The sequence below is a fragment of the Zootoca vivipara genome, chromosome 2 (assembly GCF_963506605.1).
Source record: "Zootoca vivipara chromosome 2, rZooViv1.1, whole genome shotgun sequence".
Classification (NCBI taxonomy): domain Eukaryota; kingdom Metazoa; phylum Chordata; class Lepidosauria; order Squamata; family Lacertidae; genus Zootoca; species Zootoca vivipara.
The window spans coordinates 97,727,594-97,740,614 of record NC_083277.1 but is presented as its reverse complement, the minus strand read 5'-3'; the positions used below and the strand labels follow the sequence as shown (position 1 = coordinate 97,740,614).

The following is a 13,021-nucleotide window of genomic DNA, read 5'->3' as shown; positions in this document are numbered from 1 at the left end:
TTCGTATCGTTTAGGGAATTTTTCACTAAATTATGCTATTAGAAATTTGAATATGCAAGATTAAGTTTAACAGGCACTGAATTGCTAGATCAAAGGAGAACTCTCCATTTTAAGCTGAACTTCTCTAGAGGCTGATTAACATTAACTCGAGAAATCTGTAGGTGGGTTAGTTAAAATCAATATATGCCTTTCAGATCCTCCATCACTTCTTTGCCTCCTCCCCTTAGTTTCCTAGGCCAGTGTCTCCAGCCTTAAAAGTGTGGCTTACCTAATCTTCCTTACCTCCCCATGTATTTCTCAAAAGAAATATTTCTCTTTGGGGGTATTGCATTGTCAGGACACTTAAATGGTAAAGCGACCCCTGACCATTAGGTCCAGTCATGACCGACTCTGGGGTTGCGGCGCTCATCTCGCATTATTGGCCGAGGGAGCCGCCGTACAGCTTCCAGGTCATGTGGGCAGCATGACTAAGCCGCTTCTGGCGACCAGAGCAGCACACAGAAACGCCGTTTACCTTCCCACTGTAGCGGTCCCTATTTATCTACTTGCACTTTGACGTGCTTTCGAACTGCTAGGTTGGCAGGAGCTGGGACCGACCTTCTGATCGGCAAGCCCTAAGCTCTGTGGTTTAACCCACAGCGCCACCCGCGGTCAGGTCACTCAGAGCACAGTTATTTTGCATCCTGGAAACTGTAGTTTGAATGTCCTAACTGCAGAAAGTTTCCTGTTAGGACATTCATGGCCATTTTGATTGCTACGTGGAATGCAGTTCATGGATCTCATAGATATCTTTTAGATTCTGTTTGTCATATGGAGGGCGATACCGTGTCCTTGGAATTTATTTGTAATTTGTTGAGTGTTTGGTTTGAACTTCAAGCATTGAAAAAAACGAAACCAAAACCACCCAAAATATTTGGAAAGGATATGTCCCAGTGATGTATAACTTTTATGCAGGAATAGGGTGCTGTGTGTGGCATACCCTCCAATATTTCTCCAATGAAAATAAGGAAAAGCAGGACATTCTAAGATCAAATCAGAAACCAGGACAGCTTTAGTAAATCTGGAACTGTTCCTGGAAAATAGGTATACTTGGAGGGTCTGATGATGTGGTAGTGGTGGCTACTACAGTGGAACCTCGGTTTATGAACACCTTGGTTTATGAATTTTCGGTTTATGAACGCCGCGGACCCATCTGGAACGGATTAATTCATTTTCCATTACTTTCAATGGGAAAGTTCGCTTCAGTTTATGAACGCTTCAGTTTATGAACAGACTTCCGGAACCAATTGTGTTCATAAACCGAAGTACCACTGTATCTGCAGGCAGGATATTGCTAGGTTATCATGAGAGATTGCCCAGAGATGGTGAATGGCTCTCTAAAAGCTCTGTGGTGATGTAGAGAGAGGATACAGCTTCTCTGCTGGTCATTTTGCTCTGATGAATTCTAATTTCATCCCACAGAACATAGGAGAGGGAGGGAGGCAAGACAGTCAGTGGGACAGCAATGGAAGTTGGCAAAAGCACATTGCTCTCCAGGCAATAACATGATTTTTTTATTTTTTTTATTTTAAAGAGGCAGGTAATAGGAATTGTGATTATTTCAACTTGTATGCCATTTTTCAAAACCAAAGGTTCTCCTTCGAAAGTCACACAAACAAAATATTTAAAATAATAGCAAGAGCATCGATAAAACAGCATGATCAAAGCCATATCTCTACAGTTGCATGGGGAATTAAAATATTTTTAAAAGTTAAATCTAACCAAGCAATTTAAAAACAACAACAGTCAACCTAGCAATGTCAGATTCCTCCTCCTTCCCTTCAATATATCAGACCCTGTACACATATCAACCTGTAAGCCTCTTGCCAATGTTCTCTGGCTTCAGATTGCAGCAGTGACAGAGAGGCAAGTTCTAGTTCAGTATTTCCTACACTAACAGGCAGCAGCTCTCCAGGATCTCAGACAGACTGGAGGTGCCAGAGATTTGAACCTAGGACCTTCTGCATGCAACACATGGCCTGTCTCCTTATCGCAGAAGAGCTGCCATTGAAAAGTCGCTTGCAGAAGTGCAATACAGTGTCTAGAAGGCTTTTGTTGCACACTTTTGGTGATTGTGCAGACAAGCCTGCATTGAGATTCCTGCATCCTGGGGGTTGGCCTTGATGACCCTTGGGGTCCCTTTCCAGCTCTACAATTCTCTGATTCTATAAGGCCACATAAACTCCTTTCCACAATACAAGAGTGCCTTCGCCATGGGTGGGCTTGTGGTGCAATATTTTCTGACAAATACAGCCGTGCAACACATACGCCATAATGAGTTTAAATTTGCATATATATTTTTACATGCATTTTTAAAAACATGTGATCTATGGAGCAACCGACCTCATTTACTGGCTCTACGTTTCACAAGCGGGAAAGAGAGAGGATCTTTTATCTACCCCTGTTTCTCTCTTTTTTTGGTGGTGGTGGGGAGGAAGTTCATTAACTGGTGCAAGCCTGAATGTGGCTCAGCTGATAGCAAAGGGAAGAAACACATGGGACTGAGGAGGAATTCCCCACCCTGATTTGGATTGATCCCAAGTTTAGTGCCTCTTGCACAGATCAGCGAGAAGCCTGCTTCATCCGCACTCTCGCTTTCCCACCTACACAATGCCCCTAAGCACATGCCCATGCGCTGCCTTGGATCATCACTGGGGAAGATATGCATCGGATATCCACCAAACCCTGAGGCAGTCAGCTGGCTCTTTAAGCAACTGATTCCCTGGAGTCTCAAACTGCTGCATCATAACAGATTATGGTTCCTGGAGGGTTCCTGGGAAAACTGACACTTGATGTGGCTCAAGAGTTTGCAGAGTTTGGAACAGGCTTCATGTGTTTCCTGTTAGTGTTACTATCTTGCTGCTTCAAGGCAAGAGGCACACAGCTGGGCCCGGGTGCACAGCTGGTAAGTGCTGAGCACACCGTGATGTTAACAGCTGCATTCTTGGGCTCTCCCTGTGCAGTTCCATCTCTCAGCACCAGGAGGTACCTTGGTTTTTAAAATCCTCTCCATGTGATCCCCAGGTGTTATCAGATAAAACTTCTGGCAGTCTCAGCAGGCTGTTTACTTGAGAACTGTGAGAAGCAGAATTGCAGTCTGGCGGCACTACCTGTCTGAAGGTGAGTGCGTATGTAGTTGAGAAGTAAGGCTGAGGATGAACAGGGCTAGAGTTGACTTTCTCCTCTCTGCAAGGAGCTTGTTTGAGAGCCTAGGGCTTGCCGATCAGAAGGTCGGCGGTTTGAATCCCCGCGACGGGGTGAGCTCCCGTTGCTTGGTCCCTGCTCCTGCCAACCTAGCAGTTCAAAAACATGCCAGTGCAGGTAGATAAATAGGTACTGCGGTGGCGGGAAGGTAGACGGCATTTCATGCGCTACTTTGGTTCGCCGGAAGCGGCTTAGTCATGCTAGCCACATGACCTGGAAGCTGTACGCCAGCTCCCTTGGCCAATAAAGCGAGATGAGCGCCACAACCCCAGAGTTGTCTGCGACTGGACCTAATGGTCAGGGGTCCCTTTACCTTTACCTTTACACCACCTGGGGGTGTCTGAACACCAGTTCCCATTCTATATATTGATGATACCTGTTAACCATCCCTTCTCTTAAGTTGCTACCTAGTTCGGTATTGTTCACACTAACTGGCAGAAGGGTTTCAAAAAAGGGGACACCCCCAGACCTACCCACAGTTGCCGGAGTTTAAATTGGGACCTTCTGCACTCAAAGCAGATGCTCTGCCAATAAGCTACCGTATTTTTCGTTCCACAAGACGCACCTGGCCATAAGATGCACTTAGTTTTCAGAGGAGGAAAGGGGGAAAGCAATGTTTTTTGGGGGATCAGCTCACAGTTGTGCAGCTTCTTTTGCAAAGAGGAAAAGCCCCATTTTTAAATGATCAGCTCAAAGTTGTTGAGTTTACTTTGCAAAGGAAAAAAAATCCTGTTCAACTCAGTTCTGTAGCTTTTGATAATCTAATCAGCCAGATAATCCAATCAGCCAGTCACATGTTGCTGGGAAAACAAACAGCCTCCCTCTGCAGAACATTCAACAATGGAGGCCTGGGCAAGGGGGCTGGCCGGGAAGGGAGCTAGGTCTCTTATCTCCCTCCCTGATCTCTTGCAATCAGCTGCTGAGAAGCTTCTTTTCAACACCCCTCTTTCCCTCTTGTTAGCCTTTAGCTATTTCTTTTAAAAAAACAAAACGAGCTTCTTTTTGCCCCTGGTCAATTCGGCTCCAGGGACCACACATTCACTCCATAAGACGCACAGACATTTCCCCTTACTTTTTAGGAGGAAAAAAGTGCGTCTTATGGAGCAAAAAAAAAAAAAGGTATATCGCCTTTCCCCAATACCTTTACAGTATATTACAGCTTATGTGCATTGATAACAATGACAGTGGATAACAGTCAACACATAACTGGATGATTTCTGGAAAGAATTACAGTGGTACCTCGGTTTATGAACACAATTGGTTCCGGAAGTCTGTTCATAAACTGAAGCATTCATAAACTGAAGCGAACTTTCCCATTGAAAGTAATGGAAAGTGAATTAATCCGTTCCAGATGGGTCCGCAGCGTTCGTAAACCGAAAATTCGTAAACCGAGGTGTTCATAAACCGATGTTCCACTGTATACAGAAAGGAAAACATTGAGCTCTACAATGATTTTTCCCCCCAAAGGGGTGTGGCTCTTTGTTAGTAGATTACATATTTGTGGTGGATTGTATTCTCTGATCCCACACGATGGTTTTGTTTTATAGGACTTTGTGCCGTTAATTGATTGGTGCTTTGTGGGATGTATAGCATCATCACCCAAAGGACTTTGGTTATGGGTCTACAAATAAATCTAAGAAATAAATAATATGTATAATGTATAAGCCAAGCATGATTCCAGTGCCACAATGTATCTTCACATCTCAACCATTCTGTGCATTATGGTGAGACAAATTTACATTTACCGAAGTTTCATCCAGATAACTAGTTTATTGAACATCCACCCTGATTTGTTTGTACAAAGATTGTAGGGAACAAGGACACCTGTTTATGAAGAGTGCATTCTTACTTGTTTTTCCAAAGGTTATATGATGTTCTGAGAGGTTATATGATGTTGCATACAAATGCCAAATCTATAAAAAGCATGGCCTTTAATACTGAGGGTCTTTCCTAATGGCTTTTTTCATTGCACAGTAGTACACATGCATTTGTTTCTCATCTGATGTAGTTACACCTTTCTCTAAGGTAGTGATTTGCTGCAGGTAAATTGAATTTTGCCAGCCAAAGTGGTAATGTGAAAAATGCTCATTCCACACACAGAGCTAGCTAGCATATTTTTTTCTGATACAGAGTGCTATGTGGAATGGGGCTGCACAATTTTTATTAGCAAGTATTGGCTAGTGGCTATGACAACACTGAATGATTATTGGCCCCAAGTCTTTTTGAAGAAAATAATGTGTATTTTATAGTCATCTACAGCCTAAAAACTCAGTTTTGTGCCAGTTCAATGCAAGAGTGTTTATACGGTCTTTCAAAATACAAATTAAAATTCAGAACAAAACCTGGTAAACTCTATTAAAGCTATTGGTATAGCAGTGCTTCATTACTTTGATATCTTTCCCTTCCCCTTTAATTCTAGGCTGCAGTTCAGAATTTCACTCCCTTTAAAAATACATCAAATATTTGTCCCCACCCCTTGCGGCAAGGCTACATAACTCATTTGCATGGTGGCAAGAAACTGATGTCCTGGATAAGGACTTGTGTTGTTGTTGTTTAGTCGTTTAGTCGTGTCCGACTCTTCGTGACCCCATGGACCAGAGCACGCCAGGCACTCCTGTCTTCCACTGCCTCCCGCAGTTTGGTCAGACTCATGTTGGTGGCTTCGAGAACTCTGTCCAACCATCTCGTCCTCTGTCAACCCCTTCACCTTGTGCCCTCAATCTTTCCCAGCATCAGGGTCTTTTCCAGGGAGTCTTCTCTTCTCATGAGGTGGCCAAAGTATTGGAGCCTCAGCTTCAGGATCTGTCCTTCCAGTCAGCACTCAGGGCTGATTTCCTTCAGAATGGAGAGGTTTGATCTTCTTGCAGTCCATGGGACTCTCAAGAGTCTCCTCCAGCACCATAATTCAAAAGCATCAATCCTTTGGCGATCAGCCTTCTTTATGGTCCAGCTCTCACTTCCATACATCACTACTGGGAAAACCATAGCTTTAACTATACAGACCTTTGTTGGCAAGGTGATGTCTCTGCTTTTTAAGATGCTGTCTGGTTTGGATAAGGACTTGTCTGTGGGTGGCTGTGGTTCTTTGGGATTCCCACCCATTTCTATCAGCTGGGGTCTTGTCTCAAAAGCAGGATGATGAAATTCACCTCTCTTTAACTTCAAAAAAATAAATGCCACCCTCCTGTTTTAAAGGAATATTGTTTGAAAGCCGATTGTGTTCTAAGCATGTCTGCTCCCACTCAGGTTATCTGCCTCTGTAACCACCCATTAAATAGTTCTGCACTCCTGTTTTACAAATGGGAATTGTAGTTGCATACAATGCAGTATTATCTTGTGCCCCAGGAAGGCAGAGAATGAGCTCAAAAACATCGGGGCGGGCTTCTCAAAGAACATTTATTCACAAGGAGACCTTTTAATTCCCCCCCATCCCCTCGCTCCTAACGTAAGATCTATTTATGGCAGGATGACATCTACAGCACTATGTTCTTTGCAACCATGGCTCCTATGAAAAATTAATACTGTACACAAATTCAGCTTTAAATATTAACATGGACTGTGGGAAAATATAGGTGCCCATACTAAGAGCTGAAGATTTTCAGGCTGCTTGCTGTTGCAAGTACATTATTTGGGTGAAAGAGTTCCGATTACTGGGTCTGGACGGGTGCTTTAATTAAAACATTAGGCCTTTCAAGTCAGGTATGTTTTCACCATTTCTATACTTTGTGGCCCAGACTAAAAATGTTAATTCAGGATTTGAGCTTTTGTCCATGGCCAGTGGCTTGCTTTAAAATATGGCTTGCAATTTAACTGGGTGGCATCTGGTTCCACAGGCCCACTCTGGTGCTAAAATGTCATCCCAGGAAAGAGGAGAGAGGGCAAGGCATGGCATGGCATGGCATGGCAGTGACATTATGCAAGGAACCAGCCTTCAGAGGAAGCACCTCCACATACATTTCAGGTCATTGCTACTGGAGATTCAAAAAACAGTGGCAGCTGCATTCTTGGTCAATTAGAAATAGAAATTTTTTTAGAATACTTTATTGTCACTGTACCACTTGTTTACAGTGAGATTAAACTGAAACATTATATGTTGAGTTGACACTGCAGCCCACTGATCCTAAAGTCTGGGAGCCATTAGATCCTAGCATCTGAATGATGTGATGTAGTGTTTAGCACATTGGAATAAGAGTGGGAAGACTCCAGTTGAAATTCCCACAAAACTGACAATAAGTATCTCTGAATCTTAATATACCTCAAAGGGTTGTTGTGATGATAAAGGATGAAAGGCCATGCAAACTGCCCTGTGTGAAGGAATTGTTGTTTAGTCGTTTAGTCGTGTCCGACTCTTCGTGACCCCATGGACCAGAGCACGCCAGGCACTCCTGTCTTCCACTGCCTCCCGCAGTTTGGTCAAACTCATGTTCGTAGCTTCAAGAACGCTGTCCAACCATCTTGTCCTCTGTCATCCCCTTCTCCTAGTGCCCTCAATCTTTCCCAACATCAGGGTCTTTTCCAGGGATTCTTCTCTTCTCATGAGGTGGCCAAAGTATTGGAGCCTCAGCCTTGCTATTCCTCCTCAGTGAAGGAATAGCAAGATAGAAATGTAATAAATACGTTTCATTTCCTCATCTAGTTCTGAAGGAGGTCGGAGTAGCTTTTCTCCCCTGTGCAAATACAGCCATTTGTTTCAGGGAAGTACCAGAGGAATGCAGCCAAAACTACTAACTCAAATAGGGGGAGTCAGTGGCAGAGAAAAGAGAGGAGAGCTATCTTATTTGTTTGAGGTAAATACTATGAATTCTACATTCACCCTCTGTTTATACAACCTTTTGATTTTGTAAACATATGCTGTTCACTCAGCATAGCAGACCTGTCCTCAAGGCTTTTCTTTTTCTTTTTTTAAAGATGGTATTTCTCTCCCAAAGATAGAGGGGTGGAGAGGAACTGCCAAAAGGTATTTACTCGGGACCGCAATACTGTACTTGAAGGACCGCCTTTCCCTTTTTGAATCGCCCTGGAACCTACACTCATCATCTGAGGCCCTTCCTTGTGTGCCTCCTCCGTAAGGTCCAGAGAATGGGCCTTTTCTGTGGTGGCACCCGCTTTGTGGAGTGCTCTCCCCAGGAAGGCTCGCTTGGTACCTTCATTGCATATCTTTAGGTGCCATGCAAAAACCACTGTTAGAATTGGGTGGGGTGTTTTGAATATCTCCCCCCCTGGTTTTAATGTATATATGTGAGGGGTTTTGTTTGTTCGTAAGGGACCACCACCTCAGTTATGTAACACCCTCTCCTCCAAGGTTCAACTGGTAGTGCCAACATCCATCTTTTGGGGCTGGCTGGGGAACTTTCTTCTTTTGCCAGGTCCTCTGAATATGTATGTATAGGGCCAGCACAGCGAGATAGTTTTTGCTCTACAACTGATTATTTTGACTGCATCTTCTCTTTTGTTGCATTCTGTTTTGTTATTACCTGCCCCGACGTCATCTGCTGAAGGGGGGGCATCATCTATAATGAAGAGTGGCATATACATTTTATAAATAAAACAATAATGCATAATCATATTTGACAAAGCAGCTTAACCCTTTCTTTGACCTAGTTCAGCCTTTCCCAGCCTTGGGTCCACGTATGTTATTGAACTACAGCTCCCAGCATCCTTAGCGAGAAGGGCCAGCAGTCAGGGATGATGGGAGTTGTAGTCCTTACAACATCTAGGGACCCAAGGTTTGGAAAGGCTGCTATAGTTAATTATATACGTGTGTGTGTGTGTGTGTGTGTGTGTGTGTATGTGGAGGAAGATCTCCCCACCCTCCAAAATCCTACCACATCATTCTTTGTAATCTGCAATGTATAAAATGGCCCTGACGGGCCTGCATTTTCAAGGATTTGTAAGATCATTCAGGAATATTCTCTGCCTCAGTTCATGACCATTACAACCATTCACAATTTATACTTTCTCCACATTAAATAACACCATACACCCTTCCCAACTAGTGCAGGGGAAGATCTGCCCCCCCTTTCCATTTGCCTCTGTCGGTCCCTATGGCCTTGCAACAAGACTCGTAGGAAACTCCATTCTTTATATACATTTACTAGCTGGCCCGGCCATGCATTGCTATGGCTCATCCCTGTGACTGCCCCCACCCTGTGCCGACCCATGACCTATTCTGCCTCTCCTCCCCCCACCCCCTGGTCACCCCTGTGATTCCCCCCATTCTGTCCCAACCTATGACCTATCCCACCCCCTAGGCCCAGTCTACAAAGCCGAGCCAAGATCCTGTGGAGAGGGAAGGTTTCCTAGCTGCAATACCAGTGTAGCCGTAGTGAGAGGGCGCTGTTTTGCAACCTCTCCTGTGTTCCCAGCATCCCCGGCTGTTTTGTGTTCGGGAACAGTGGGTTTTACCTGCAGTGCTTTACCTGCCATAGGTGTGACATCTATCTACACAAACGTATCCAAACCTTCGCATATCCACATGTGACGTTGTGTCCAAATTTGAATGCATTCGGTCAAGCGGTTTCGGAAAAAGTGGAGACTAACCCACATGCCCAGTTTACATTTTTATATATATAGCCTGTGAATCTGCTTATATCTAAGATTGACCCGCCTCCCCTTGCTTAGCCAAGCAGCGCAGGTCAGCGTGTGAACCTGCTCAAAAGCGCAGAGAGCGAGCGCGTTTCGTATTTGGCGGAGCTGCGCGTGTGAACGGGAAGGGCTGCTCCTGCCCGCCCGAGTGGATTGGGCAAATGTGTGCGCGCGCAGCCCTGCTGCCGGCTCGAGCGAAGGGCGTGTGTAGTTAGTAGTGTGTGTGTGTGCGCGCGCGCGATCTCACCCGGGTCACACTTGGCTGCACGTGCGGCAGCGACGCCCCTTCTTCACCCATTGCGCGCGCCAAGCCATGCCACCTGGGCGAGCGCTGCCCGGCTCCCTCTTCTCCCTTCCCCCCCGCCTCGCTCCTTCCCTGCCGCTTGCTGCAGTGTTGGGGGGAGGGCAGATCTGGAGCAAGATGGCGTTGCTGTGGCTGCTGCTTCTCCCAGGGTCAGCACTGGAACAGCTCCTTCCTTTGCATTCCCACTAGCACCGGCAGCTGCCCTGGTGTTCTGCCGACGCTCTGCAGCTTCCTCTCCTGCCCCGGCGTTATCGCTGCAGCCAGTGATCTCTTCCTCCCCACCTCCTCGGCGCTCCAGCTTTCTCTTGTTTTGGTGCAAAGCTTTCCCCCCTGTGTGGCAGCCGGAGAGGGGGGGTGGGGTGGAGAGTGCGCGACTACATCTCCTCTCACTCCTTTTGCAAGGCACTCGCTAGGCTGTATCCATTCTTTGGAGGACGGCACCAACCCAGGTGCAATTTTATTTTGCTTTTGCAGGCAAGCGTCTCTTAGCAGCTGTTTTGGCTTGATTTTGCATTTTGCAACGCCGAACGCCGGGGCCGTTGCGATTAAAAACAACAGCCTCAAATTAAAAAGAAAACAAATATATATATATATAAGCAACTCGCTTATGCTACCACTTGCAACTGTGGCCGTTGCAACCCGAACCCCCTTCATCTTCCCATGGAGGATGTAATCGGCTAAAAAATACCTGAAGGCGACGCACTGGGATAATAACATGGAGGAAGAGGAGGAGCTGCAGCATTGAATTCCCTGGCTGTGCTATCAAGAGGAAAGGAGATGGTGATTTTTTTAAATGTGGCACCGGCGCAACTTCTGGAGTTGCCAGAGCTTTCAGCCCCCTCCCCTCATCCCACCGCCTCACCTGCCTAGTGTCTGCCGCTTCTGTCATTTATTTTTTTGATCCACCCCCCCCCTTCTCTCTTCTCTGCACCCCCTACAACCCTCCCCCCCTTCTGCTTTGCCATGGGAATGGTGGCAAATCTCTTGGCTATTGTCATGTCGGCTTCATTTTTCAACCCCAGCTTTGCCTTCAGTTCGCACTTCGACCCCGGTAAGTTGGCTTTATTTCTGTTTTTTTAAAAAAGTAATGAATTCTCAATTTCCCTTTCCCTTCTTCTTCTCCTCCTCCCCTCTCTCTCTCCCCTCCTCCCAAAAATCGCCTTTGAATTCTTTGATTTTCCTCTCCTTGCCTCCCACTTCAGCTACAGATTTCTTTCCCCTTGCAGGCAATTATCCTCTACCTGCCCCCCCTGCACTTCTTTGCATTGTTTAACCCTTCGCTGAATCTGATCCATTTTATCAGGCCGCTGGTGGTAAAGGTGGCAGTTAAATCAAGGAAGGAAACAAAACAACAGTACCTCGGTCCCCTGCTCCCACACACTGCTTTTGTCTTGGGTTGTGATTTTTAGAAAGACTCCTCAGGAACAGATTCTTCCTGCAAAAGTTGCACCACCATTTATCAACTGTTCTGTTTCCCCTCCCCTTCCATCATTTTGGAAATGTGCAAAGAGTTCCTGGGGCATCTTCCCTATGAGATAATTTGACATTTAAAGCGCAGCTCATTCTAGTGTATGTGACATCTTCTGAGGGCATACCTTGCAAACAAGATATTTATGGTGGTGGCCACTCTTTAAAACGTGACTTGTTTTGGGTGAGATCCTGTGAGTGGTTGATGTTTTGAATTTCCTGCCTGGAAGTTCCCTTCAATTGCAGAAGGGATGGAATTTTATGTGGCTTATAACCCTTGTGGGCCTTTTGCTCTGCGTTCTTGTGAAGGTTGTATTGCGTAAACTCAAGCAAAAGTGGAGTGAGGGAACCTCCTTGCCTTGCTGGGCCGTTCTCTGTGCTGGGTGTCAGCCTTGTATTAAAACATCCCTTTGCTAGAGGTGATTGATTTTTTTGACCCTGTTCAGCCACAAACCTTTTGTCTGGGTAATTGCTAGTCCTTGATTTGTGGATGAGCAGGAGCATGTTGACTCTGCAAAGTCAGAATTGTTGTATCCCAGAGGGACTTACCGTACATCTTCTGGTGACAGGTTTCCCTGCTTTTCTCAGCCAGAAATCCTGAAAGGTAGAAACCTAATCTCTACATCGGCATCCCAGTTTCACATCCATTGTCTTCCTGGTGCCTTTTGCTTTTATCGTCTGAAATAGCTTCTAATTCTCATGGGTCCCTCTCCCCTCCACACGAAACTGCCACCTCATCTCTTTCCACTAATTTCTGTGCCCCTAGTCCTTATCTGCCACGCTGGTGGAAGATTGACTCAGTCACCTATGAATGAAACATGAATTTGTTTTCAGTACCTCCAAATGTCACTTTTATGTTCTCCGCTGGATTTCTCATGTGAAAACAAACTGCCGTGTTCTGCCCTGATAATACGATCTTGGCACAGCTTTCTGGATTCCACTGCAGTTGCTACCTGGCAGGCCTGGAATGATGTCTTGGGCTCAGTAATGGGTTGAGTTTTCTCAAAAGGCACCTGTCCAATGAAAAACATGCCGGGGGGGAGATAGAGGATAGCACAAACAAACCAAACTCTGCCCTCACTGATAAATAAATTTATTCGGGTTCTTTTCTTTTCTTTATACAGTCTTCAGCAAAAATTGGTGAAATGCTGTTCAGCCAAATTTCAATTTGTGCATACAAGAACTTGCAACTCCGTCATGTAGGCATTAGGGAATCATATGTTATATAAGTAGCTATTTTGCAGCTTTCGTGTTAAGTCTCAAGTGCATGCCCCAAATAAAAGTGGACCTGTTTCCTTAGTTATGTATGTTTCTGTTGCAGTGTGTGAGCTGACCTTGCATTTCACCAATCTGGCCACAGATGGAGGTTGATAAACAGAGAGGGATGCGATTACTTTGCTTTCATCTTCTAGGTGTTCATGT

At 45.4% G+C, this 13,021-nt stretch overlaps 1 protein-coding gene across 13 annotated transcripts in view; it reads left to right on the top strand.

The window, feature by feature from the left end:
• Positions 1-13,021, top strand: part of AATK (apoptosis associated tyrosine kinase) — a 114,140-nt gene that overhangs the window by 13,392 nt on the left and 87,727 nt on the right. For 7 of the 13 annotated variants that reach the window (XR_009557053.1, XM_035104126.2, XM_060270909.1 and 4 more), the window contains exon 1: positions 10,108-11,183. The exons of 1 other annotated variant lie outside the window; for it this stretch is intronic. Coding sequence is in view for 5 of the 12 variants with exons in the window: in XM_035104126.2 (XP_034960017.2) it covers positions 11,096-11,183 (88 nt within the window). In the remaining 7 variants the exon portion in view is untranslated. Of the gene's footprint in view, positions 1-3,128; positions 3,160-10,107; positions 11,184-13,021 lie in introns of those variants that run through there. 5 more of the 13 variants (XM_060270908.1, XM_035104132.2, XM_035104133.2 and 2 more) reach the window with 4 other exon arrangements.